The 24,525-nt window shown below is 50.4% G+C and overlaps 1 protein-coding gene across 1 annotated transcript in view; it reads right to left on the minus strand.

Moving 5' to 3' along the window:
• Positions 1–543: 543 nt before the first annotated feature.
• The window catches only part of RFX8 (regulatory factor X8), a 48,881-nt gene continuing 24,899 nt past the window's right edge, over positions 544–24,525 (minus strand). The window contains exons 4-11 of the mRNA XM_040267704.1: positions 22,671–22,784; positions 20,992–21,142; positions 18,741–18,799; positions 17,287–17,443; positions 15,851–15,945; positions 10,048–10,162; positions 5,725–6,041; positions 544–900 (exon numbers count right to left, since the gene is read on the minus strand). Of these exons, the coding sequence (XP_040123638.1) occupies positions 706–900; positions 5,725–6,041; positions 10,048–10,162; positions 15,851–15,945; positions 17,287–17,443; positions 18,741–18,799; positions 20,992–21,142; positions 22,671–22,784 (1,203 nt within the window). The 3' untranslated portion in view covers positions 544–705. The remainder of the gene's footprint in view (positions 901–5,724; positions 6,042–10,047; positions 10,163–15,850; positions 15,946–17,286; positions 17,444–18,740; positions 18,800–20,991; positions 21,143–22,670; positions 22,785–24,525) is intronic.

Here is a 24,525-nt window from a genome sequence, read left to right on the forward strand (position 1 = left end):
GTTCTGTATCACTTTAAGAAGAGAGCCATGTGAATGAAGCCAAGGTGGGATCCTTAGCAGGGGTCCCCCAACTTTTTGGCACCAGGGACCAGTTTCTTGGAAGACAATTTTTTCATGCACTGGGGGCCTGGGGGATGATTCAAGTGCATTGCAGCCCTCGTGCACTTTATTTCCATTGATATTGCATCAGCTCCACCTCAGATCATCAGGCATCAGATCCCGGGGGTTGGGGACCCCTGCTGTGTTGGAGCAGTGAGTAACTCTAACAGCACTATCAAATAATTGAGTTTTTCCCCTCTTCCTCAAGGCCTGAAGGGATCTTTCTACAAACTCTATGTTGATTAGGGTACTCCTGAGAGGACGAAAAATATTATGAGAGGCCTTTGACTGCTTGTACTGGTTGCTAGTCTACAAACTTTATCTTTCATTGGAGAATGATCCATGTTTTTATTACCAACAGGATTTCTCAAATTTCTCTCAAGTCCCCACAGAAATACCGCAAAAGCCCTGAATAAAGGCAACAGAGGCAAAAATTATTCTCCAAATCAGTTTATATGATTCATCAAAACCAATTCCTTGAAATACATATAAACAGAAAACAGTGCTACCTTTATTATTTACACAAAATCTTCTTTCTCACCAATACAAAAGTGTTATCATTTACTCTATCCTTAAGAATGAAAAACATGTATGTTTTCTCAGGCACTAGTCCAATAAATAAGCTCCCGGGTCAGCATTACTTTCCCGAAGATAAATATCCTCAGAGCTTTGGGATACATCCGATACGTGGATCACAAATTTTTGTCCATCTGTCAGGGTTATGAGGGTCTCCTGTCCCAGAGGAAGGCTGAGTTTGATGGTACTTTCTGTGGCTTTATCCTCCAACAATACTTGGATGAGCTGTGTGGGGTGGGTGGGGCGGGGAGGCAGTGTTTAGAAGAAAAAATGAAAAGAGAAAGTTACACTTTTCCATTTCAGGACCCACCATTTGAATTCTCCTACCACACACTCATCTCACCCTGGACCTAGTGCAGGGGACCCCGACTTCCCAGGGGTGCACTCAGGGGCTGCTGAAGACTTTGTGGCAGGAATCTGAAACCCAGGATGGCACAAGAGAGGGTGTTGGGGGTTGGCGCAAGAGTGGGAGCAGGTGGCTCCCTTGAGGAGAAGGATGGGGGCACTGCAGGTGTTTGTGAGGCCAAAGAGGGAAGCAACACTGCCAGAAAGGCACAGGGCAGGGGCTTCCCTGGCAGTCCAGGGGTTAAGATCCTGTGCGTCCAATGCAGGAGGTGCCAGTGCGATCCCTGGTTGGGGAACTAGGATCCTTCATGCCACGAAGCTCGGCCAAAAAATTAAAAATTAAAACAGACTCAGAGAGCCTGGATCAGTTGTGAAAGTCAGGAGGGAGCCTGTGAAGTGCCCACGGGTCTCCTCGCAGCTATACTGCTCGTCACCTTGGCTGCTTCCCAGATGGATACTGACCCTATGAGCCGACACAGTTGGCTCGAGTTCCCACACAGACCCTCCCTCCACCACTGGTCAAATAGACCAGTATATAGAGGAGGAAGTCTGTGAAGACTCTCACGGGTCACATTAACACTCTGCTGCTGCTGCTGCTAAGCCGCTTCAGTCGTGTCCGACTCTGCGACCCCATAGACGGCAGCCCACCAGGCTCTCCCGTCCCTGGGATTCTCCAGGCAAGAACACTGGAGGGGGTTGCCATTTCCTTCTCCAATGCATGAAAGTGAAAAGTGAAAGTGAAGCCGCTCAGTCATGTCTGACTCTTAGCGACCCCATGGACTGCAGCCCACCAGGCTCCTCCGCCCATGGGATTTTCCAGGCAAGAGTACTGGAGTGGGGTGCCATTGCCTTCTCTGTACATTAACACTCTATAGGGTAGTAATTGACATGAGACATTCACAGACTCTGATGTTGGCTCTCAGACAGTCATCAAGTTGCCTGAGCAAACCTTCCTATCAGAGAAACAAGGATAATATGCCACCCTCAGCTCCAAGGGTATTCAAAAGATGGGCAAATCCTCAGATATGATTAGTTTCAAACTGACAGAGATGTATTTTTTTGGTCTGATTTCTTCAACAGTGCCCCCTCCATCCCCATAAGCTAGCATATTTTGACAAAGATGTGCAAAAGATGATTTTGAATGCAAGGTTAATGAAAGTACATATCTCACCCATTCTCCATAAATTCAATGATAACCATCACCAACCAATGAAAAGATGTTTTTCTTCTGTCTCTCAAAACAAAAAAACAAATACCACCTGTCTTCATCTTTACCTTTTGGCTGAAGTCACTTGTTTTTAAATATTTTTGCCATGCTTTCATGCTTCAGTATATGACCTAAACTGAAAACTCAGTTGTGTCTGACTTTGCAATTCCACGGACTGTAGCCCACCAGACTCCTCTGTCCGTGGGTTTCCCAGGCAAGAATACTGGAACTGGTTGCCAGGTTAGGGAGAATGGCCTTTATTTAATAGCAGTATAATTTTTCCTTTATTCTTAAGACATGCCTTGGCATCTTACTATTTTGAGCATTGGTAGAATGGACAAGAGCGACAGATGGAAGTGGCGGTGGGGACTGCTGACTTGAGCTGCTGCTGTAGGTGCAGGGACTGAGCTGAATTGTTCGGGGGCGTCAGCCCCAGAGGTGCAGCTGAACAGGTGTTAACTCGTGGCAGAGGAAAGCACATGGGACCCTGAGTGTGTGCCTTTTTGCTGAAGACAAGTGCACACGCTGACTAGTGAGTGCAATGGAAATCAGACGAGCCTAACTTTTCAGTGTTTGAGTGTTTAAGTCATTATGGCTAAACTGGCAGGCTTGCATGAGCACAAGCAGGTTTAATTAATCTCTAATGCATATTACCTTGGATTATCTGACATGTATCTGCTTGTATTGCTTTATTATGTCATTCAATTATTTAATGTCCTCTCTACTGTTGCCACCAATTAAATATAGGTGGAATGCACCCATTGCAATAAACTTCAGAGTGGCTAGGGGACTGGGTAGAGAATGTTCTGGAAGGGTGTTCAGATTAGGAGGTTTTCTTGGAGAAATAATAACAATGACTAGGGTTATGGGTACTTTTTATGCTTCTAAGAATTTCATGAATAATTAACTTATTTATACCTCATTATAGCCTATGGAATTAGATGTCTTTATTTCCATTTTGTAGAAGAGGAAGCTGAGCAGGCAAATAAAGCATCTTGCTGAATGTTCTCAGCTCCTCTGTCCATGCGATTTCCCAGACAAGGATACTGGAGTGGGTTGCCATTTCCTTCTCCAGGGCATCTTCGCAACTCAGGGATTGAATCCATGTCTCTTGCGCTGGCAGGGGGAGTTTACCACTGAGCCACCTAGGAAACCCGCTTAAGTGGAAGACGTGGGTTTGCTCACAGTGGGCTACAGATATTTTGCCAAATCATCAGACTTGAACGTCCAGCTCAGACACGCGTCCTGTTGGGGTTCCCAGGTGATTAGGGTAAGCCCTCCCGACGGGTCCTGTCACCCAGGACAGGGTGTGTTCTCCAGAGGGTCAGCGGCCAGGAGAGGGTTCTCTAGGGCACAGTCTGGCCAACCTGTCCCTTCTCCAGACTGAGCTGGGCCTTCTCTCTGCCCACGGCCCTGAATCAGCAGCTCAGTGAATGCAGCCTGAACCGCCTCCATCTGCTCCTTCTCTCAGTGGCCCAGCACCCCTCCCCGCTCACCAGTCCTGATTGGGGGCCAGTGTTTTCCCGTTTCCCGGTCTCTGTCTTGTTGACGTCATATACACACTCCCAGGGAGATGAGTTTCTTATTTACAGACTCACATTAGAGTCTCTAGCACTGAGAGCATGGAAGCACTGGGTGTTGAATTTACTATTTCGAGGTCAGCAAATGCACGCCTGATGGAGACAGAGGGCTGGTGACTGTGAGAAGTGGCTCTTTGGCTCCTGTTTCATTTGTCCAGGCCAGTGGGTGTCTCGTCCAGTCCAGCTCAGTAACAGTCTGCCAAGGTTCTGTGCGCTTGGCATGGGGAAGGGCTGCAGGGCATGGACGGGCGTCCCAGGTGGCACCTCCTACCAATGCAGGAGACATGAGTTTGATCCCTGGGTTTGGAAGATCCCCTGGAGAAGGAAATGGCAACCGACTCCAGTATTCTTGCCTGGAGGATCCCACAGACAGAGGAGCCTGGCGGGCTACAGTCTATGGGGTCACAAAGAGCTGGACACGACTGAAGCGACTTAACATGCCTGCAGGGTACAGACCGTTCCAGCTGTGACTCAGCCACATGGCTTTGACCATGTTTCATCCAGGCTGAGGTCACACTCCTGCCTTCAGGGGTCTGGGGAACTTGTGGATGTGCAAAGAATGCCACGTAAAGAGGCCAAGCTTCCAAACACGTGTGCAGGAGTTTTAGAAATTACTACTGACAGTTGTCAAGGTTTATTTCCCCAACCAGCCCACTCCCTTGCCTCACATCTAGCTGAACTTCCTGCTCAATCTGCCTCCCCTCTCTGGCATTTGCTACCCCATCTCAGATCTCTGCATCCTGTGTCCTAGTTTTCTGGGGGCCTGGACCATCCTCCTCCCATCTAGCACTGTAGGAGAAGAATGAAGAGATCAGGCAGGCCAGGGTGTCAGCCTCCGTTTACTTGCTGTGTGACTCTGGGCCTCTACTTAGCTTTTCTGAGCTTCTGTCTCCTCATCCATGGCATGAAAATGATAAGAACAGATACTGTGCAGGGCTGTATGGCTTTGAGACAATATATATCAAGTGTGCACAGTACATTCGATAAGTAGGCATTCTTACTTTCATTTTTTAAAATATGTATTTATTTTTTATTTACTTGGCTGCCCCAGGTCTTAGTTGCAGCATGCAGGATCTAGTTCCCTGACCAGGGATTGAACCCCAGCCTCCTGCACTGGGAGTGTGGAGTCTTAGCCACTGGACCACCAGAGAAATTGCCTTACTTTTCATTATTTTAATTTTTTGGCCATGCTGCAAGGCTTTCAGAATCCTAATTTCCCAACCAGAGATCAAACCTCAGGCCCTGGGACTGAAAGTGCACAGTCCTACCCACTGGACTACCAGAGAATTCCTGCAATCCTTATTTTTATATCTTTCAAGATGGACCCCAATTCCATCCTTTCAAAAATCCTTTGTACTCTGACTATTCAGTGTTTCCTTTCTTTAAACACCGCCAGAGGCATTTTCAGTGCGTGTCACTCCTCTTAGTTGTAGTGATCTGCTGCTCAGTGAGTCTGTTCATGCCAGGCAGGCTCAGCTGTCCCCATATTCCACAGCTCTTATCAGACCAGGCACGTTTTGGAGCTGAGCAGTGGTCAACAGACACACTGGCAAAATCGCTTAAAGCAGAGATGACTCTAGAGTCCTGTGTCCTTGTTTGGACAAGGTATAACCCCCTCTATGGGCTTCTTAGGGCTTCCCTGGTGGCTCAGCTGGTAAAGAATCTGCGTGCAATGCGGGAGACCTGGGTTCAATCCCTGGGTTGGGAAGATCCCCTGGAGGAGGGAATGACAACCCACTCCAGGATTCTTGCCTGAAGAATCTCATGGACAGAGGAGCCTGATGGGCTACAGTCCATGGGATTGCAGAGTCAGACACAACTGAGTGACTACGCACAGCACATGGGTTTCCTAGCCCTCTGGGTTCTCACTCCCCTGAGAACACCGGTGGACGGAAGGCCGGGCCACAGTGTGCGTACCTTGTTGCCCGTGACAGTGTCTACCAGGAAGCCAGGCACCCTGACCACCACACTGCTCCCCGCCGTGGCACCGGGGCTCTGGCCCTTGCATCTGAGCATCACTCGTGGGGGATCCGCACTCAGGCTTTCACGCTCCTGAGCTGGGGGGCAGTCTGGAGGGTGGTGGGGCTCATGGTCTGGCTGGACAGGAGACTGCTCATCTGGCAGTATCTCCTTGAGACTCCCCACGTCGTCCTCCTCCTCTTCCTCCTCAATGCACGACTGAAGTATGTGAATCACATATTCCAAAAGCAGCAAGTGAAACAGGTGCCAGGAGCCTACATTGAAATAACAACCCCCCAGTGAATAAGCAGACAGACAGATGGACAGGTAAACAGATCCCGGTGGAACGAACAGCTTTTCCAGGGCTCTCAGCTCCCGTGCACTAGAGCCTCACTCCCCCTGGCAAAGCCTGAGTCCCTGCAGCGTCCATCACCCTCGCAGCATCCCATACCCAGAGGACCCCAGAAGGCGGCTTCAGCACGAGGTGCTCAGTGAGCTGAGTCATGACAGGGAACATCAGCACAGCTGCTGTGAGCTGGGAGAAGGGCCACCTGCAGGGAAACGGGTGCCCTTCCCGGAGGTGGAGAGCGAGCCCCTCGACCACCCACAACCTGGCTGCATCTCCGGGGGGAAACGGGTGAGGGGTGCAGGGGCTGTTTTTAGGGAGCTGGCCGGCAGGCGCCAGCTGAGTGCTCTGAATCCCAAGGCCTCGGGCTCCAGAAAACAAAAGGATAATTAACAGTTCAGTTGAGAAACGGGGTGGGGGGGATATCTGGCTTACAACAGTTCTTAAAAGATAATTTTTAAAATTAATCTTTAAAAATCTTTTTAAATTTCAAATTTACTTATTTTTTAATTGAGGGATAATTGCTTTACCGAATTGTGTTGGTTTCTGCCACACATCAAAAGGTAATTTTTTAATGAAGATAAAACCGTGATTCTCACACAGATGTAAAATGAATGCATTTCAAAGATTTTATGGGACTCAATTAATCAGAGAAACAGCAAGCTGCTGCAACTGATTATAGCACTGGGAGCTCAGCTCGGTGCTCTGTGATGACTTACTGGGGAGGGATGGGGCAGTGGGAGGGAGGCCCAAGAGGAGGGGATATATGTATACATACAGCCGATTCATGTTGTTGAAAGGCAGAAACCAACAGTATAATTGTAAAGCAATTATACTCCAATAAAAAATAAATTTAAAAAAGAGAGAATTCAAAGGACTAAACATACACAGACAGTAAAGAATGCCGCTGACATTAATTTACAAATAGATGCCACAGGGCTGTCCTCAGCTGCGCCCACCTGACACACTATAGTTTGCACTTCTGGGCAGGAGAATCATATTACCTGTTTGATACAATTTGCAAGAGCTGTAAAATAACGCAGACCATGAACGACAGCACCAATCCCAGAAGGGTATGTTGACCCTTTCTGCGCAATTCAAAGCTCTGCACAAGGTCCACTCTTCTCTGCTAGGTCTTGGGTGAGAGAGCCTGGTTCTGTGACATGACATGGCCTGGTCTGGAATAAGTCTGACCCTGAAACAACTCTCTGCTTGTTTGACTTTGTGAAACCAAGGTCCATGTGCAGAGGAAGAACGGGTGGTGTGAGTACTCTGACATCATATGAAGGTCCAAGAAGGTGGAGGGGGAAACCACTGTAAGCCGAGAATGGCACCCACTCTATGACTTATCAAAGGATGCTGCGGCCACCAAGCCATCACATTACAGCCCCCGACAGTGAGCCTTGGGGGAACGCGGGATGGAGGCAGGGTGTCCACCCCTCATCTAGTCATCAGCTGCAGCAGCCACCCCAGCAGCATCCCCCGAGGAGACTCAGGGTGAGAAAACACACCCTGAGAGCTGAGAAGCATATTGAAGGAATGATTTCAGGGAGCCCAGACTCTTGCATCTGCCCCGTAGACAGAAGAGCACTAAATTCCTCAGGGCTTCCCTGGAGGCTCAGATGGTAAAGAACCTGCCTGCAATGCCAGAGACCCAGGTTCCACTCCTGGGTCGGGAAGATCCCCTGGAGGAGGGCATGGCAACCCACTCCTGTATTCTTGCCTGGAAAATCCCATGGACAGAGGAGCCTGGCAGGCTACAGTCCACAGGGTCGCAAAGAGTTGGGCATGACTGAGCGACTCACACACACACACACACACACACACACATTCCTTAACTTGAGATGTCAGGTTTTCTTTAATTAAAAGCAATCTTTTGAGGTTCCCACTACTTTGGTCTTTGCTGCAAAAAACTCATATACATCCTGGCTCCGCCCCTCACCTCTTCAGTCCCTCAGAGCTACCTGAGATGCTGTGTCCTAGGCTTAAGCCCTCAGTTTTGTCCACTAAATAAAACATAACTCTTAACTTTCAGATTGTGCATTTTTTTCCGTCGGCAGTACAAACTACTGAAAGGGCTGGTTTTCCTTTTGTGGTTGTACCTGAACTTTGCCCTGGAAGAGCATCAACATTAAGCCTGTCAACCTGACCTTCATGGGCAGAGCCTCGTGATGAATGGGTGTCACCTGTGTGGCTGCTTACCCCCCAAAGAGACCCAGAGTTTGCAGAATGGTCTAGAATAGGGCTTCTCTGCTCTTTGTCTGCTCTTCCTGATCCCCGTACCCACTGCAAGGGCCTCCGGCAGCCCTGGGGCAGGAGTTGCTCACCCTGACTGGTGTGTGAGCTCGTGTGGTGGAGGCTCTGTCTGTCTGTCCATGGCTGCGTGTCCAGTGTCCAGGAAGGAGCCTGGGACTTTGCAGGATGCACAGATATCTGCTGAAATGAGTGATCCCCTCCACGGGGCTGTGGGCCTCAGGGATGACTGTCCCTCCCCACGACTCTCCTGTCCTATGCGTCAGCACCACAGCTGTGACAGGTGAGACCTCCCCCAGCACAGGAAGACCATCTATTTGACAAGAAAGTTTGCAAGACAGACTCTGCTTTATTCTTCCCACCATCTGCACACAGTGGCGTCAGTCATTCAGTAGTGTCCAACTCTTTCTAACACCAGGCTCCTCTGTCTATGGGATTCTCCAGGCAAGAATACTGGAGTGGGTAGCCATTCCCTTCTCCAGGGGATCTTCCCAATCCAGGGATTGAACCCAGGTCTCCTGCATGGGCAGGCGGATTCCTTACTGTCTGAGTCACCAAGGAAGCCCACGGGGGAACTTTATCAATTGTTATTCCTGGAAGTTAAATCCAGGTGCCCCAAAGAACCCATTTTTTTCCTCCATCTCAGTTGGGAGTAAAAGTGGGTGCCTGGTTCTTTTCTCAGAATGTCCCAGAGCAGATAATTAAAAAGTCAGAGGAGATTTCTTGTGTATCTGACAATGACAGGAGGAGGATGATAAAAGAAACTTCCACATATTAAACTCTAGAGGCGGCATCTGGCTTTATACATGAGTGAACTTGACTCTGATGCTAGCGAAAAGTATCAAGTTTGTGGCCTATCAACCCTACACAGGTCCTCTGCTTTGACTGTTAGAGAAAAGGACATATTGACCAGAAGTGAAGAACATCCATGTTGAAAACAAAGATTAAATGCCTGCCTTCTGGGGACACCAACACTGGCCCTCCTTCAATGATAAGACTCCCCTTCCAGGTGCCAAGGCCATGCTGACTTGCTGTGTGCGTACTGGTCTCCCTCTCTTTTTAAACCTTGAGGAAATGACTTGTCTAATGTTCTTTGTTCTGACAAGATATGAAACTGCGCTGCTCTCCAGAGCATCCAGAACAGCTTCTCAGGGTCATGTGGGGAGCGGGCTTGTGGGCTAGACCCAGAGCGTGTGTGTTAAGCTGCTTCAGTCGTGTCTGAGTCTTTGCGACCCCATGGACTGTAGCCCTCCAGGCTTCTCTGTCCATGGACTTCTCCAGGCAAGAATACTGGAGTGGGTTGCCAAGCTCTTCTCCAGGAGATCTTCCTGACCCAGGGACCGAATCCACAACTCCTGCATTGACAGGATTGTTTACCACCAGGGCTACCTGGGAGGGCTGGTCCTTGGTCTGGCTCAAGTAAAACTTTGTTCTTATTTCTGATTGTTTACTGATTATTTTCATGGACAGAAGAGGGAGGCAGGGTCCAACCATTTGATGAATCATCGTGTTGTTATAAAAAGATTAGCATGGTTTTGTGTGATTCTCTGTGTCCGTGTTGTATTTTACATAAAAAGGCGAGAAGACGGTGAGTGGGTTTCACGTAGCCATATGGTGAGCACTGAGCTGTAACCACACCTGTGGCAGGCAGCCTACACACCACTGTGTGTCCTCGGACTTACCGAAGCTGTCTCTATGACAGAGGGTCATGGCTTTGCTCACTGCTGTGAGGAGGAAATTCCACCTCAGCTGGAAGCTGGCGGCCAATTGGATGAACTCCTCTTTGCTTCTGCTTGGCTGTTACATTTTAGAGAGAGAGAAAAAAAAATGCTGGGGTTTATGATAAAAATTGAGGCGAGCATGTTGTCAAAGTCGCCCATGGTGGGTGTAGACACTGAGGTGGCCAAAGCGGGACAGCAGGCGGGAAGGGCAGGGGGAGAGGAGGCCCAGGCCTGGTCTCTCGCCATCCCTTGTTGGGGGTGATTCCTGGCAAGACCTTTTGAAGTGGGGAGAGAGAAGGCAGGAGGTGGGAGAGGGGCCTACTTCTTTTTTCAATCCCCACAATTTTTTAAAAAGAGGTCACTTGTGAGGACCCCTTCAGGGTGACCCCTGCAGGGCAGTCCCGCTGAGGCCCCCTTGGCAGTTGCCACTGGGGACATCGGGGGCTAATCTATGCTTGGCAAATCTGATGCTGTGATAAAGGGGCCCAGAATCCCACAGAGATGGGAAGAAGGGGGCCGATTTTGGAAAGCACCAAGCTGGCTGCTGCACTGGGTGAATTATCGAGGCCCGGAAGGCCCACCTGTGTGGTCATCCGATGGCCTGAGTGGCATTTAACTGGGTACTGGGGGTGCTATATGTGCCGATCAAGGAACTCCCCCACCAGACACATGGCAGCCTTGGGTTGCACTTCTGGAGAATTACAAACTGACAGAGCCGCAGGAGCTCCCCAGCACAGGATGGGGTGAAGCCCCTGAACCTCCCCCATGTGGGGACCCCCCCACAGTCTCAACCACAGTCTCCAAGGAAGAGTTGCGGTGACTGGCCAGGAATAAAGAGGTGCCTTTCCATCTCTGCTTATCTTCAGCCCCCATCGAGAACTCCCAAAGGACCACTCGGGGCTCTGGGTGGCTGTGGACCTGTAACCAAGCAAGATGCCATGGGGGGGTCCTCCCTGGGACAGACACCCCCCACCCCCATATCCTCTGCTGGGGCTCCTCGCTGAAGTACCCAGATGATGGCATCTTCTGTATTTTTCCTGAGTTTTTCCAGTGCTAAACATCACCAACAAGTGGAAGAAACTAACTACTTACTGATCAGAGCACACAGCCCGCAGGCCTTCAAGTGTCTAAGGATCAGTAACGTTAACTGTCCTGGTATCTCAGCATCAACCAATCAGAGAATTGTGCACAAGCTAATCACACACCCTGAGCCCCACCCCCTCACCTGGCCCTTGAAAATGCTTTGCTGAAAGCCTCTGGGGAGTTTTGAGCATAAGCCACTCATTCTCCTTGCATGGCCCTGCAATAAACCTTTCTCTGCTCCAACCTCTGACCTTCCAGTCTGTTCGGCTTCACAGTGCCTCCTGAACATGAACCTGGGTTTGGAAACAGACTCCCCTTAGCAGGGGCATCTTCTCCCCATGCCTCTGGACCTCCTGGATAGGGGGGCTCTTGGGAGGACCCCTGCTGGGGTTCAGCACACACAAAGATGTCCCTAAACCACCCAGAGAAGGCGCAGTGGGCAATCTCAGCCCAACCCCCGAGCTTTCCTCCTCTTGCCAGTAGCATGACACCTTGGGTTCCCATGTTTAGAAATTACTCTTGCGCCCAAACTGCACGAGAATTGGGGGAACCAAATGAAACACAACCCAGCTGAACGTCTCCCTGTGTTCCAGATGCTAACAACTTGAGATGATTAGTCATCTTGGACATGCCTGCGGCTTCACATTTTAACAGTCTGAGTATTTTATTGACAGTAGTCTTTTTTTTTAATCAGTCAAGCTGTTTTAGAAAAACAACCCCATCAAATGCAGGCAGACACAAAACCACCGCTTTCCTGAGATGTCTCATTCATGAGGGCTGTGGGGGTGAGGGTGGACACACCATGTTACATGGGCTTGGACACAGGATGGGCCTGTGCTGCTGCGGGGCAGGACTGGTACCCGTGCTCTCAGTGGGCTCGGCTGGGGTACAGCTGAGGCTGCGTGAGTGCCCGAAACAAGGACCAGAGGACAGAGAGCTTCACTCTATTGAACAAATTGCAGTCTCCACAGCTATGCAACTGTGCACGAGACCTCTGGTACAAGTGAACTTTGCCAAGGACCAAGGAGGAGAAATCAAAACCACGCGGCAGGGCTTCCCTGACGGATCCGTGGCAAAGAACCCACCTGCCAGCCTAGATGCTGGTTCGATCCCTGATCCGGGAAGACCCTCATGCTGTGGAGCAGCTAAGCCCATGTGCCACGACTACTGAACCAGAGTCCTAGAATCTGGGAGCCACGACTACTGAGCCCACGTGCTGCAAGTGCTGAACCCTGTGCACCCCAGAGCCAGTGCTCTGCCACAGGAAGAGCCACCGCAACTGGAGAGTCACCCCCGCTCACTGCCACTAGAGAGAAGCCCACGGAGCAAGACCCAGCCAAAAAGCAACAGATGAATAAAATGATTAAAAAACCCACACAGAATCTGAAAAGATTATTTCTAAGAAGCAAAGATTGAGAATAGACACCTGCCAAGGCTTAGAACCCAGCTGTCAAGCTCCTCCCTGGGCTTTCTGCGGGAGGAAGGGATTGGGAAGACCTGTCGTTGGAGACTTCTGGAGAAAACTCGAGTCACCTTCTGGTTCCAGGCCCTCCAGGGCTCTCTGCTGCAGAGATGTCTCCCCTCTTCCCTAGACTGGTCCCCCGCTTTCCCTATGCCCACTCCACTCCTGCCAACCTCTCTCAGGAATGCTGTCTCCCTTTCTCAGCTTAATTTACTCTTACCTGCCCTTCACCTCCCAGTCAAGCCCATTCCCAGATGCCTTAGCTTTCAGAGGGTGGTGTCCTCATGGGCAGAGGCGTTTGGGGTCCACTGGGGCCTGGTGCTGGGGTTCCCCCAATAGCATTGTCAGCTCCGACAGGGTGACTGGAAGCAGCCTTTGGCAGGAGGTGCTCTCTGGAGGAGGCTCCTTCCATCCTGTCGTTAACCTCGAACCAGGCACCACTCCCCACCACCTCCCCCGCTCTGCCCTGCTCATTTCCTGCCCAAGCACACCTTTCAGACCTTTTGATCATGCAATGCTTTGCCTGACCTACTGCTTCTTTCTGAAGATTAAAGAAGTAGAAATGAAGAGTAAAATCAACAGAGATGACCAGATCTCTTTCCCAGCTTCCCCTTCAGTAATCTCCTGAACAAACCGTGTGAACAAGAAAGCATCTAAAGAGAAGGAAATGGTAACCCACTCCAGTATTCTTGCCTGGAGAATCCCACGGACAGAGGAGGCTGGCGGCCTACCGTCTATGGGGTTGCAAAGAGCCGGACACAACTGAAGCACACATGCACACATGAGAAAAAAATAAAAGGAGAGAGAGACCGCAAGGAGCGGACGAGCCTGGACACAAGCCTGCATGCAGTGGAGGTCGGTGAGGACCCTTCCCCCCTCTTCTCAGTGCTTAACTGAGATCACCTCCCCATTTCCCTTTAAAGATGTTCAGGGCCAAGCAGAATCTCTAGAGGTGGTTTTGGGGACACTGAGTTTCATCATCTCAATCCAGATTGCAAGCATTCTGATCCAAACCAATTTTCTTCTCTACCAACATTTGCTTCACTCCAGTATTGATTTTTGAGCAGTGAGTGGCTGAACCCGATTCAGTAATGTGACTTTCTGATACCGGTGATGATGACAATCAAGCCAAAGGGTGTACTGAACCCAAGGGACATGTCTGTCAGAAGGACCAAACCCACCCACATCCAAAACCAATTCATGCTGGCTTTCATGAACCCAAGCCTGACACTTTACTGGGACTGTATGCAAAACCCCCATATGAGCACCGTTCTCCCTGAGAAATGGAGTATTTCCTGCCATATCAGTAAACAAGGATGTCACGGTCATCAGTGATTCCAGCCCTCCAAATGTGAATTCCTGAGCCCTAGGGCACCTGACCTGCCTCTTGAGAAACCTATATGCAGGTCAGGAAGCAACAGTTAGAAATGGACATGGAACAGCAGACTGGTTCCAAATAGGAAAAGGAGTATGTCAAGGTTGTATATTGTCACCCTGTTTATTTAAGTTATATGCAGAGTACATCATGAGAAACGCTGGGCTGGAAGAAGCACAAGCTGGAATCAAGATTGCTGGGAGAAATATCAATAACCTCAGATATGCAGATGACACCACCCTTATGGCAGAAAGTGAAGAGGAACTAAAAAGCCTCTTGATGAAAGTGAAAGAGGAGAGTGAAAAAGTTGGCTTAAAGCTCAACATTCAGAAAACGAAGATCATGGCATCCGGTCCCATCACTTCATGGGAAATAGATGAGGAAACAGTGGAAACAGTATCAGACTTTATTTTTGGGGGGCTCCAAAACCACTGCAGATGGTGACTGCAGCCATGAAATTAAAAGACACTTACTCCTTGGAAGAAAAGCTATGACCAACCTAGATAGCATATTGAAAAGCAGAGACATTACTTTGTCAACAAACGTCCGTCTAGTCAAGGTCCAGTGGTCATGTATGGATGCAAGAGTTGGACTGTGAAGAAAGCTGAGCGCCGAAGAATTGATGCTTTTGAACTGTGGTGTTGGAGAAGACTCTTGAGAGTCCCTTGTACTGCAAGGAGATCCAACCAGTCCATTCTAAAGGAGATTAACCCTGAGTGTTCTTTGGAAGGAATGATGCTAAAGCTGAAATTCCAGTACTTTGGCCACCTCATGTGAAGAGTTAACTCATTGGAAAAGACTCTGATGCTGGGAGGGATTGGGGGCAGGAGGAAAAGGGGACGACAGAGGATGAGATGGCTGCATGGTGTCACCGACTTGATGGATGTGAGTTTGAGTGAACTCTGGGAGATGGTGATGGACAGGGAGGCCTGGCGTGCTGCAATTCATGGGGTCGCAAAGAGTCGGACACGACTGAGCGACTGAACTGACTGATGGGCACCAAGGAAGGAAAAGAATAGCTGCAATCTGGCATCCACAAGGCTGCAGCCATTCCCTACGGTGAGTCCTGAGGAGCTCTGGGTGTGAAAAATACAGGATTCTGGCCCCAGATAGCTGAGATGCATATGAAAGGAATGATTTCAGAGAGCCCAGACTCTTGCATCTTCTTGCATCTTCCATACACAGAAAAACACTAAATTGCTTAACTTGGAATATCTGGTTTTCTTTAACTCACAAGATGCTTTTGATGTTCAGATTACCTGCCCTTTGTTGCAAATTTCTATATAACCTGACTCTTCCCTCTGCCTCCTTGCAGCAGTTCTCTCAGGGTCATTTGAGATGCTGTCTCCCAGGCTTGAAGTCCTAAAAATTTCCACTGAATTAAACATAACTCTCAACTTTTAGGTTGTGACTTTATTTTTTTTTTCTTTTTTTAAAAATTTATTTATTTATTTTTAATTTTTACTTTACAATTCTCCCTCAATGGACAAACCTATCTCCCTGCTAAACACTCCTGCTTGGTGTTCACATACTCACAAGGGCAAACACACTCACACTTACCTGCCTACACCCACCCACACACATGCTCACCCATGCACACATGTGCCACTTGCAAGCAAATACACACACACACACACACACTTGTATGATGTACAAGCCTCTGAGATATTACTTCCCCATCCTGAAGTGCCATCCCCACCATGACACACTTTTGTCCAGAGCCCCAGAGAAAACCCTTTCCCTTTGCACCAGGTCCTGAGCACTCAGTGCTGTAATATAGCTAGAATGACCAACACTTACTTCTTCTCTTTTTTTTTTTTTTTAAAAAAAATATGTTTTTGTACCTGGAAGACAAATTCTTGGAGATTTGAAGACAGACAATTCATGAATACACTGAGATCTGTTGACGTCCCCAGCAAAGAAATTAAACTGCTCAAACCTATCAACAGACAAAACAAACCAAAAGATGGTGAGCCATGCGGCAGAATTTCCCAGTAGGTATTTGTATACCAGGTAACCTAGGGGACCACATCCTCACAGCAGTTCAAAGGCATCCCCTGGGGCCTCGCACTCCTTGTGAACACAAAGGATGCCTTCTTGGGTGGGATGTGTCACCCCAGGTCGACTGGTTCAGAGCTCTGTGCTCTTGCCTTCCAGCGACCCCCTCTGCTCCTTGTTAAAATGGGAAGAAAGATTTTGAAATCGTAACTACACCTTGTAATTATGCAGAACTTGGCTCCAAGTGAGCTCACTGCATGATACAGACATGACCTCACCCATCCCCGCTGTTTTTATAAAGGGGATGAAGGACATCAAAGCCGCTGAGGGATGTTAGGTGCCTTGCCGGGGGCTGTGGACTCTGTCAGCACAGACCTGAGGGGTGGAGGCTGGGAAGTGACGGGGGGACCGGGGCCCCCACCTGTGCAGGCAGCAGTGGGGGAGAGAGGGCGGAAGGTCAGCCTTTGGTCCCCCCGGCTGAGTGCCACCACACGCCAGGAAGATCTGGAAACCCAGTGGACTGCCTCGGCCCTGGCAGAGGCCCCACCAGGCTCCATCTGGAAGTATTTCCAGGCACGCCTCGAGCATTCACCTCTCAGGTGTCATGCTGCCTCCCTGCCAGATCTGTGCCCCCTTGGAGAGACACACAAGGAGGCCATCAGGAGCCAGGGAGCCCCTGGAAGGCTGGCACGCACTTGGTAGGGGGAGGCTTTACGCCTCCTGGGTCTCTCTGAGCTTGGGCTGAGGGTGAGAGCAAGGTTTGGGGAGTCACCTGGGATTTCTAGCGGAGTCAGTGGCCTGGGAGGGGGGTTTCCGTAGCCCTGAGGTCTACTGGGTTCAGTGTTTGCTTTTCAGATGCTGGTTTGGTTGGAGGGGAGTCTCCTGGGGGAGGATCTGGGATTTGGGACAGCCAGTTAGTAGGGAGCAGGGAGATCTTCAAGGGACAGACGAGTGGTGGGGCAGGGGCTACTTATCAAGAACTGTTGTTTAGCTGCTAGGTGCGTCCGACTCTGCAACCCCATGAACTGTAAGCCTGCCAGGCTCCTCTGTCCATGGGATTTCCCAGCCAAGAATACTGGAGTGGGTTGCCATTTCCTTCTCCAGAAGATATTCCTGACCCAGGAATTGAACCCGTGTCTCCTGCATTGGCAGACGGATTCTTTACCACTGAGCCACCAGGGAAGCCCCTAGTTACTTCAGCAGATTCATATATTGGGGATGGCCACGCCGGCCCCGATCATATACCAAACACTGCACAAAGCAGCGGCTGAAGGAGGATTACATTTCATCTCTGTGTTCTCTCCCAGGACATCGGTGCTGCTCAGGTCCCTGGACAGGACTTTCTGGGAAATATCCAAAACGCCCTGATGGAAGATGGTGCATAGATCCGACTTCAGGATGCTGACCCTTCTGGTGTTTCTCAGCACCATCCTCATGGTCTGAAGACAAAGGCACACACACCACTTACTGAAATCTCATCATCTTACTGTGGCTTGATGCCCCCCTCTCCAAATTACCATGATTTTGTATTTATCAAAGAGAAAAAAAAAAAACTGGATTGGGGGTATTGCCCACTAAAATGGAATCCCAGCTGACAATGAAAATGTCTGAATTTCCCACATTCTACAACTGCCTTTCTGAAATGCAGCATTTAGAACGCTTCTGCTTGGGGGCAGGTGGGTACGGGGTCTCAGGGCCTGTGGCGCCTCCTCTCCCAGCCCCTTATCCTCTGTGCCCCCAGCAAGGAGCCTGAATGCTCCAGAGAGAGAACCAGTGGGTGATTTGGGGTCTACAAGGCAAGTGTGTTTCTCAAAAGCAAAAGGTGGCGGACTCTACAGGGTAGCCAAGGGGACTCAGAAGCCATGTCTTTTCTTCCCCTGGGAGCCCTGGGCATGGAATTTGGCCTCCAGTGTCCAAGGGGATGCTTCCCTGGTGGCTCAGCAGTAAAGAATCAGACTGCCGATGTAGGAGACGCAGGAGATATGGGTTCAATCCTTGTGTCAGGAAGATCCCCTGGAGAAGCGAATGGAAACCCACTCCAGTATTCTTGCCTGGAGGATCCCATGGACAGAGGATCCTGGCGGGGTACAGTCCATGCAGTCACAAAGAGTCAGACACGAATGAGCACACACATGCACACGCAAGGGGACAATCCAGTCCCTCCCACACTCAGGGTCTGTAGGACGGGAGGTGGGTCACCCGTACCCCTGCCCCAGCAGCAGACGCTACAGTCACTTCAGTTTTATGGAGAGGAAACGGACCCTTGGATGCTAAGTAAACCCCCCCAGGCAACACTGAAGGGCTGGCTCCGAGCAGGGCTGGCTCTGGAGCCTGAGGTGGCTGCTGCAGACGGGTTGGAACGGAGGCTGTGGTGCAAAGTCGTGGCCATCAGCCCTCGAGCACGGAAGGGGGAACCAGCTGGAGGAGCTGGGTCTGGGGGAGAAGTTCTGCCCCGGGAGGATGGAGACTGTCAAAGGCGGGCCTGGCTGGACGCCTCCCTGCCCGGGGCTGCTTTAGGGCAGAGGACTGGTCCCAGGCTCTGTCCCCATCTGCTGCCATGGGATATCAGAACAGATTCCAGAACCTTTTCTCTGGCCCCTCTCCCCCTGCCTCTAACATTGAAGCTGCGTGGTCACACAAGAAAGAGAAGGTAGAGCCCAGAACCTGGTGGCCCCAACACACACCTGGGTGGGTGGGGGGCCAGGACAGGGCCCGGGGGACACTCAGGAAACCTACCTTCGCCATGTTGGAAAGGTATGTCTTTCTTCTTAGCCTTTTGACAAACACAGTAACCTCTGTCAAGAACAATACACACGGCCATTACTGATCCTATAACTTCAAGTTCACATGACTGACTAGGGGCAGGGAAAGGGAGCAGGCAGGGAGAGGAGGCGCATACAGGTGGTGCCCACAGCTGGCACACCTGTCTGCCCAGAATGGCATAGCCGCCTGCCTGCCCCACACAGCCAGGCCCCCAGTACCCTTGCGTCCCTTGCCCTTTCCCACATGGCTCTAGATCCTCCGGGGGCAAGGTGATTAACTCCCTCCCTGCCCCCCACAATGCTAGAAAAATGGTGTCAGCAGCACCTGCCTCGTGGGCTCTGTGCAGGTGACCATTTTGCCCAGGAACTCTGAGTTCCTCTAGCTCCCACATCTTTGCATGCTCTCCTTGGGAAATGACCAGAAATGCGAAAATGAGAGAGGGGGACGCCCTCCTGGATGGACGCATTCACTCATTCTATTCATGCCTTCATTCCCGGGGATACTCCCTCCAGTGCCTTCACAGCTGGAGGAAGGAGAGGGGCCTCCACTGTCCAGGGCTCTGGCTAAGGACGGGTCACCAAGGCAGTCTCCCACCAGCAGGGCAAGAGCTCGCGGCAACATGAGCCATGGGGAGAAAGGAGCGAAGGCTTCTTGGGGTAGAGAGTGTCGGGAGCAGCTCCACCTGGAAGTGGGTCTTCAGTCTGGTCCTAACATGTAAGCAGGAGTTGGCCAGGCAAGGGGTTGGGGTAGGCCGATGGGGTACAAACAGCAGCAGGAACGAGGGCTTCTTGGGCACAATGAGTCAGGAGTCTCTGGGGAGCACCAGTGGGTGCTGGAGGTCCCTGGGGGCAGGTGAGTGGGGATGGGTCAGAGGTCAAGCAGTGAAGGAGCGTGGCCCACCCACACAACGGGGACATGGTGATCACACAACCTGGGCCTGTGAGTTTCCAAGGGGGTCAAACAGGGATCAACACAGCCAGAGGTCCTGGGGGTGATGGGAGGGGAGGGCTGTGTGACCAAGGAGAGTGAGGCTGGAGGCAGGACCATCAGAGTGGAAGCTACTGAAGAGCCTGGTGGGGAAGGGATGAGAGCTGGAGGGCAGGATAAGGGCAAGTGGGGAAGAGACCACCGGAAAACTGGACCCCTGTCCTGGGCCCCCTTTCCCAGCACGCACCAGACCTCACTGTTCTCTCTGGGGGACCCTTCCTGCCACATTCCTGATCACTCACCCTGGGCCTGTGAGTTTCCAAATGGGTCAAACAGGGATCAATGCAGCCAGGGGTGCTGGGGGTGCCAGGGGGTGAAGGTAAGGCATGGCCCATTTTGTGGGCCCTCGGGGGAGATGGCACACACAGGGTGCCAGGGAGGCGGACTTGCAGCACGGAAGGGAATAGGTGGGGAGGGCTGGGTGCTGGGAGAGGCCTGAGCTGCCCAGGAAGGGTGGGGCTGGGCGGGGAGAGCTAGAGGCAATGATGGAGAACCTCACAAAGACAGGAGGGGGAAACAAGGGTATTTCCAGGACCATAAAAGACACTGTCCATCCAGAGGGCGTGTGCTGGAGTTTATGAGGGCCATGGTGTTGGAGGGACACCAACAGTCAGCTTCAGGAAGGCCTGGAGCGGCTGCTACAGGCTTGAGCAGACCAACAGCCTCCTGGGTTCACACTCCACGTGGGCGTGAACGTCTGGAGGCCTGGAGTGTGGGCAAGTTGGGCCTTGGGAGGAATTTCTAAGGAGGGAGCGAAACTCTTGGAGCCTCGTGGGGCCTGAGCAGAGCACAAAGATGCCAGGACCCTCGTTGGCCCTGCTTGGGCGGGCAGTGAGCCAAGGATGGCGGAGCTGGTTGGCCTCCCCCTTGCCCTTTTCTACCTCCCCACCCCCTTGGCCCTGCTTGGGGAATCAGCAATAGGGTTTGGATAGATCAACACATGCCTCCCTTATGGGCATTAAAGGAAAAGCTGAGAAAGCCGAAGCGGCCAGGACTTGTGGACTGCAGTTCAGTGCACGAGGGCAAAGTGACACCAGAGGGGAGAGGTGGACTTCCCTGGCAGTCCAGTGGTTAAGACTTCATGCTTCCATTGCAGGGGGTGCGGGTTTGATTCCCGGCTGGGGAACTAAGATCCTATATGCCTCAGGCTGCAGTAAAGGGGAGACGACCTACCCCACGTGGAAAGTTAGATGCTGCACTTGCATTCACAGGATCCACGTTCGCCATGGAAACCCACCTTTGAGTTTGGAGATCTGTAAGAGCGCTGGAAAGCCCTCCAGAGCAGAGAGGAGCCACAGCTTGAATTTCTTACTAAACAACCGGACAGATTTCAAATACTGAATAGAAACATCTTCCAAAAAGTCATGCAGGAGAACGTTCTCAATTCCCTACAACAAAAGTGATAAGACACATGGCCGCCAGCCAGTGCAGGCAGCCTCCGGTTACAAGAGGCCAGGGGTCACGTGAGCCACAGCCCGAGAGAGGGGGCCCCCACCCAGCTAAGGACACAGCCACCACGTAGCCTTGGCTGCTGCCCACTGGGCAGGACAGCAGGCTGGAGAGGCTGGAATCAGAACTCTTTCAAAGATTTCAAAATATTGAGGACAGATTCACAAATGTATACAACATGAATGTTGGCTGAGACTGGTTTTGGTTTTGAGGTCAAACCAAAATATTTAAGGGCTGAACCCAGCCTCAAGTTTTCAACTTTTGTGTTAAAAATTTTAGAAGCCCTAGATTTTTTTTTCCTCTAAAAACAAATATAAAATAAAAGGTAAAAGTTCATGACAAGCTTAAGGAAAGCACATTTCACTTCAGAAATTATATGTAATTGACCCCCAAACTACAATTAATCATTCTAGACAAAGAGTTCAAAAAAAAACCCTACAAACCCCAGAAGTTGTGTACAATCCAAAGCAACGACTCCAATTACCTATATTTAAAAGTCCTCTTTTGTTAAAATATCAGAGTAAGGACTCTGACTCAATTCGGGGTTCACTGAATTGAGTCACTGGACCCACCAGTCACGCTGTGTCCGTCCCTCTTTCTAATTTGTCCATCTTTCTCGCCGATGTCATCGGATCTCTCAATCCAACCTTCCTCCCTTGTCACCTTGACTGTGGCAAAGCCTCCTCTCCACCCTCTGCTCCAATAATACGGCATCCAATGTCACTGCCAACCCACCGTCTCCTCAGGAAGTCCGTGTCCCACAGGGCGAGTGAAGCAATAAGTCCGGTCATAGCAGCCTTCCCGCCCCGTGACGCCTGTGACCACCCTCTGCCTCTGCCTGCCCCACGTGTTCCTCCACGTGTTTTCTCCTCCATGTCCAGTCTGTAGAATTTCTCCTTTCCTGCAAGACTTGCTGGCAACATGGCCTTCTCTGGGAAGCCCCCTCCAGGCATCTCTGTTCTTCCTTTGAGCACCCAGAACAGTCCAATCACACTATGTTCTAGAACTTTCCATACTGTATCACACTCACTGGCTTTTTCTCTACACGAGGTCACTCAGATTCTCAGTGAATTCAGAAAGGAAAACTGAGTCTGAGGGAAGGGTCTAAGGCTCCTGGTCCATTGGCCCCACCACTGATTACTCAGAAGGTCTGAGATCCATGGACACCCCAGAGGGTGAGGGCTGTGGCTCTAACCCCAGTGTGTGCACGCTAAGTCGCTTCAGTCCACGGACTGTAGCCCGCCAGGCTTCTCTGTCCATGGAATTTTTCAGGCAAGAGTATTGGAGTGGGCTGCTATTTCCTTCTCCAGGAGATCTTCTGAGCCCAGGGATCAACCCCACCTCCCCTGTGTCTCCCGCATTGGCAGGCGGGTTTGTTACCACCAGCAGCGCCACCTGGGAAGCCCCCAGCACTGGGTACCAACTTCTGGACAGGACACAAGCCAGCAGCTGGAAGGAAGAGCCTACCTTGTACAGCTGCACGTCGTAGCACTTAAGGAGCTGGCACACGTCAGGCAGCGACAGGAGCATCACTGTGTCTTGCTGCAGAGACTTCCAGAAGGACATCAGCAAGTCCTCCACCTGACGTGAGGGACAGAACATAGCTCTGAGCCCTGCTTTTGTGCCTGGTGAGACCAGTCCTCCACAGGCAGTTCATCAACCCTGAACGGTAACTGGATGAATTTCATTTCAATCCATGGAAAGCTTTGCCTGTCGGCTTTTCCAAGCTGTATTTAATGTATTGTATTTTACTTCTAAAAATGTTTATCTAAGTAAGTAAATCTCATTATTTATTAATAAATAAGTGCTTTATAAGTGATATTTATTAATAAATAATAAATTTATCTATAATATAATTAAGACCTGCTCCAGGTCTCAGTTGTGGCACACAGGATCTTTTAGTTGCAGCATGCGAACGCTTAGGGCTTCTTGGTGGCTCAGATGTTAGAGAGTCCGCCTGCAATGCAGGAGACCCAAGTTCGATCCCTGGGTCAGGAAGGCCCTCTGGAGAAGGGAATGAGAACCCACTCCAGTGTTCTTGCCTGGAGAGTCCCACAGACAGAGGAGCCGGGCAGGCTACAGTCCACGGGGTTGCAGAGTCAGACACGACTGAGCGACTAACACTTCCACTTTCATGCACACTCTTAGTGTGCCTTGTGGGATCTAGCTTCCTGACTGGGGATGGAACCCAGGCCTCCAGCCTTGGCAGCACACAGTCTTTGCCACTGGAGCACTAAGGAAGGTCTCCCAAGCTGTATTTTAGAGTGATTTTACATCCATCAGAGGGCACCTGCTGGGTGGGTGGAAGACTGGTCCTGAGGCAGTTTTCTAGAAGGAAGGCTGATTATGATAACAAGGGGGCTCTACTGATTACAGCAGGACGAAGATCGGGCCCTGGGGGCACAAACCAGAGTTCAGAATACATTTTCAGTGGCTGACTGACCCCTTCAATTATTTTCAGCTCAGGAAGACAGGTAACCATATATAACCAAAGATATATTGCCTCCTCCTTGACATCACGTTGGAATTCACCTACGACAGTTCAGTTCTGTTCAGTCACTCAGTCGTGTCCAACTCTTTGCAGACTGCAGCACGCCAGGCTTCCCTGTCCATCACCAACTCCTGGAGCTTACTCAAACTCATCTCCATCGAGTCGGTGATGCCATCCAACCATCTCATCCTCTGTTGTCCCCTTCTCCTGCCTTCAATCTTTCCCAGCATCAGGGTCTTTTCCAATGAGTTAGCTCTTCACATCAGGTGGCCAAAGTATTGGAGTTTCAGCTTCAGCGTCAATCCTTCCAATGAATACTCAGGACTGATTTCCGTCAGGATGGACTGGTTGGATCTCCTTGTTGTCCAAGGGACTCTCAAGAATCTTTTTCAACACCACAGTTCAAAAGCATCAATTTTTTGGCACTCAGCTTTCTTTATTGTCCAACTCTCACATCCATACAAGACTACTGGAAAAACCATAGCTTTGACTAAGGACAGTGCCGGCTAAAGGGAGCCAGTGTGATTCTACAAAGGGTACTTCTTTTTATTATTAGCAAAATATTTATTCATTTTGAAGTGAAATAGCATTTTATCATGATCTGGGTTAATGCTATAAACCTTGGTAAAAGAGCCTGTAATTCCATAAATAGTGTATTTGCCACTTTATTCTGAGTGCACCTCCTGAAATCCAGCTGCATCTTTTTAACTTTTTATTTTGTATTGGTGTCTAGCCAGTTAATAGTGCTGTGATAGTTTCAGGTAGACAGCAAAGGGACTCAGCCACGTATACATGTGTCCATTCTTCCTCGAGCCTAAGGAGCCTTCTTTA

The sequence above is a fragment of the Oryx dammah genome, unplaced genomic scaffold (assembly GCF_014754425.2).
Source record: "Oryx dammah isolate SB20612 unplaced genomic scaffold, SCBI_Odam_1.1 HiC_scaffold_25, whole genome shotgun sequence".
Classification (NCBI taxonomy): domain Eukaryota; kingdom Metazoa; phylum Chordata; class Mammalia; order Artiodactyla; family Bovidae; genus Oryx; species Oryx dammah.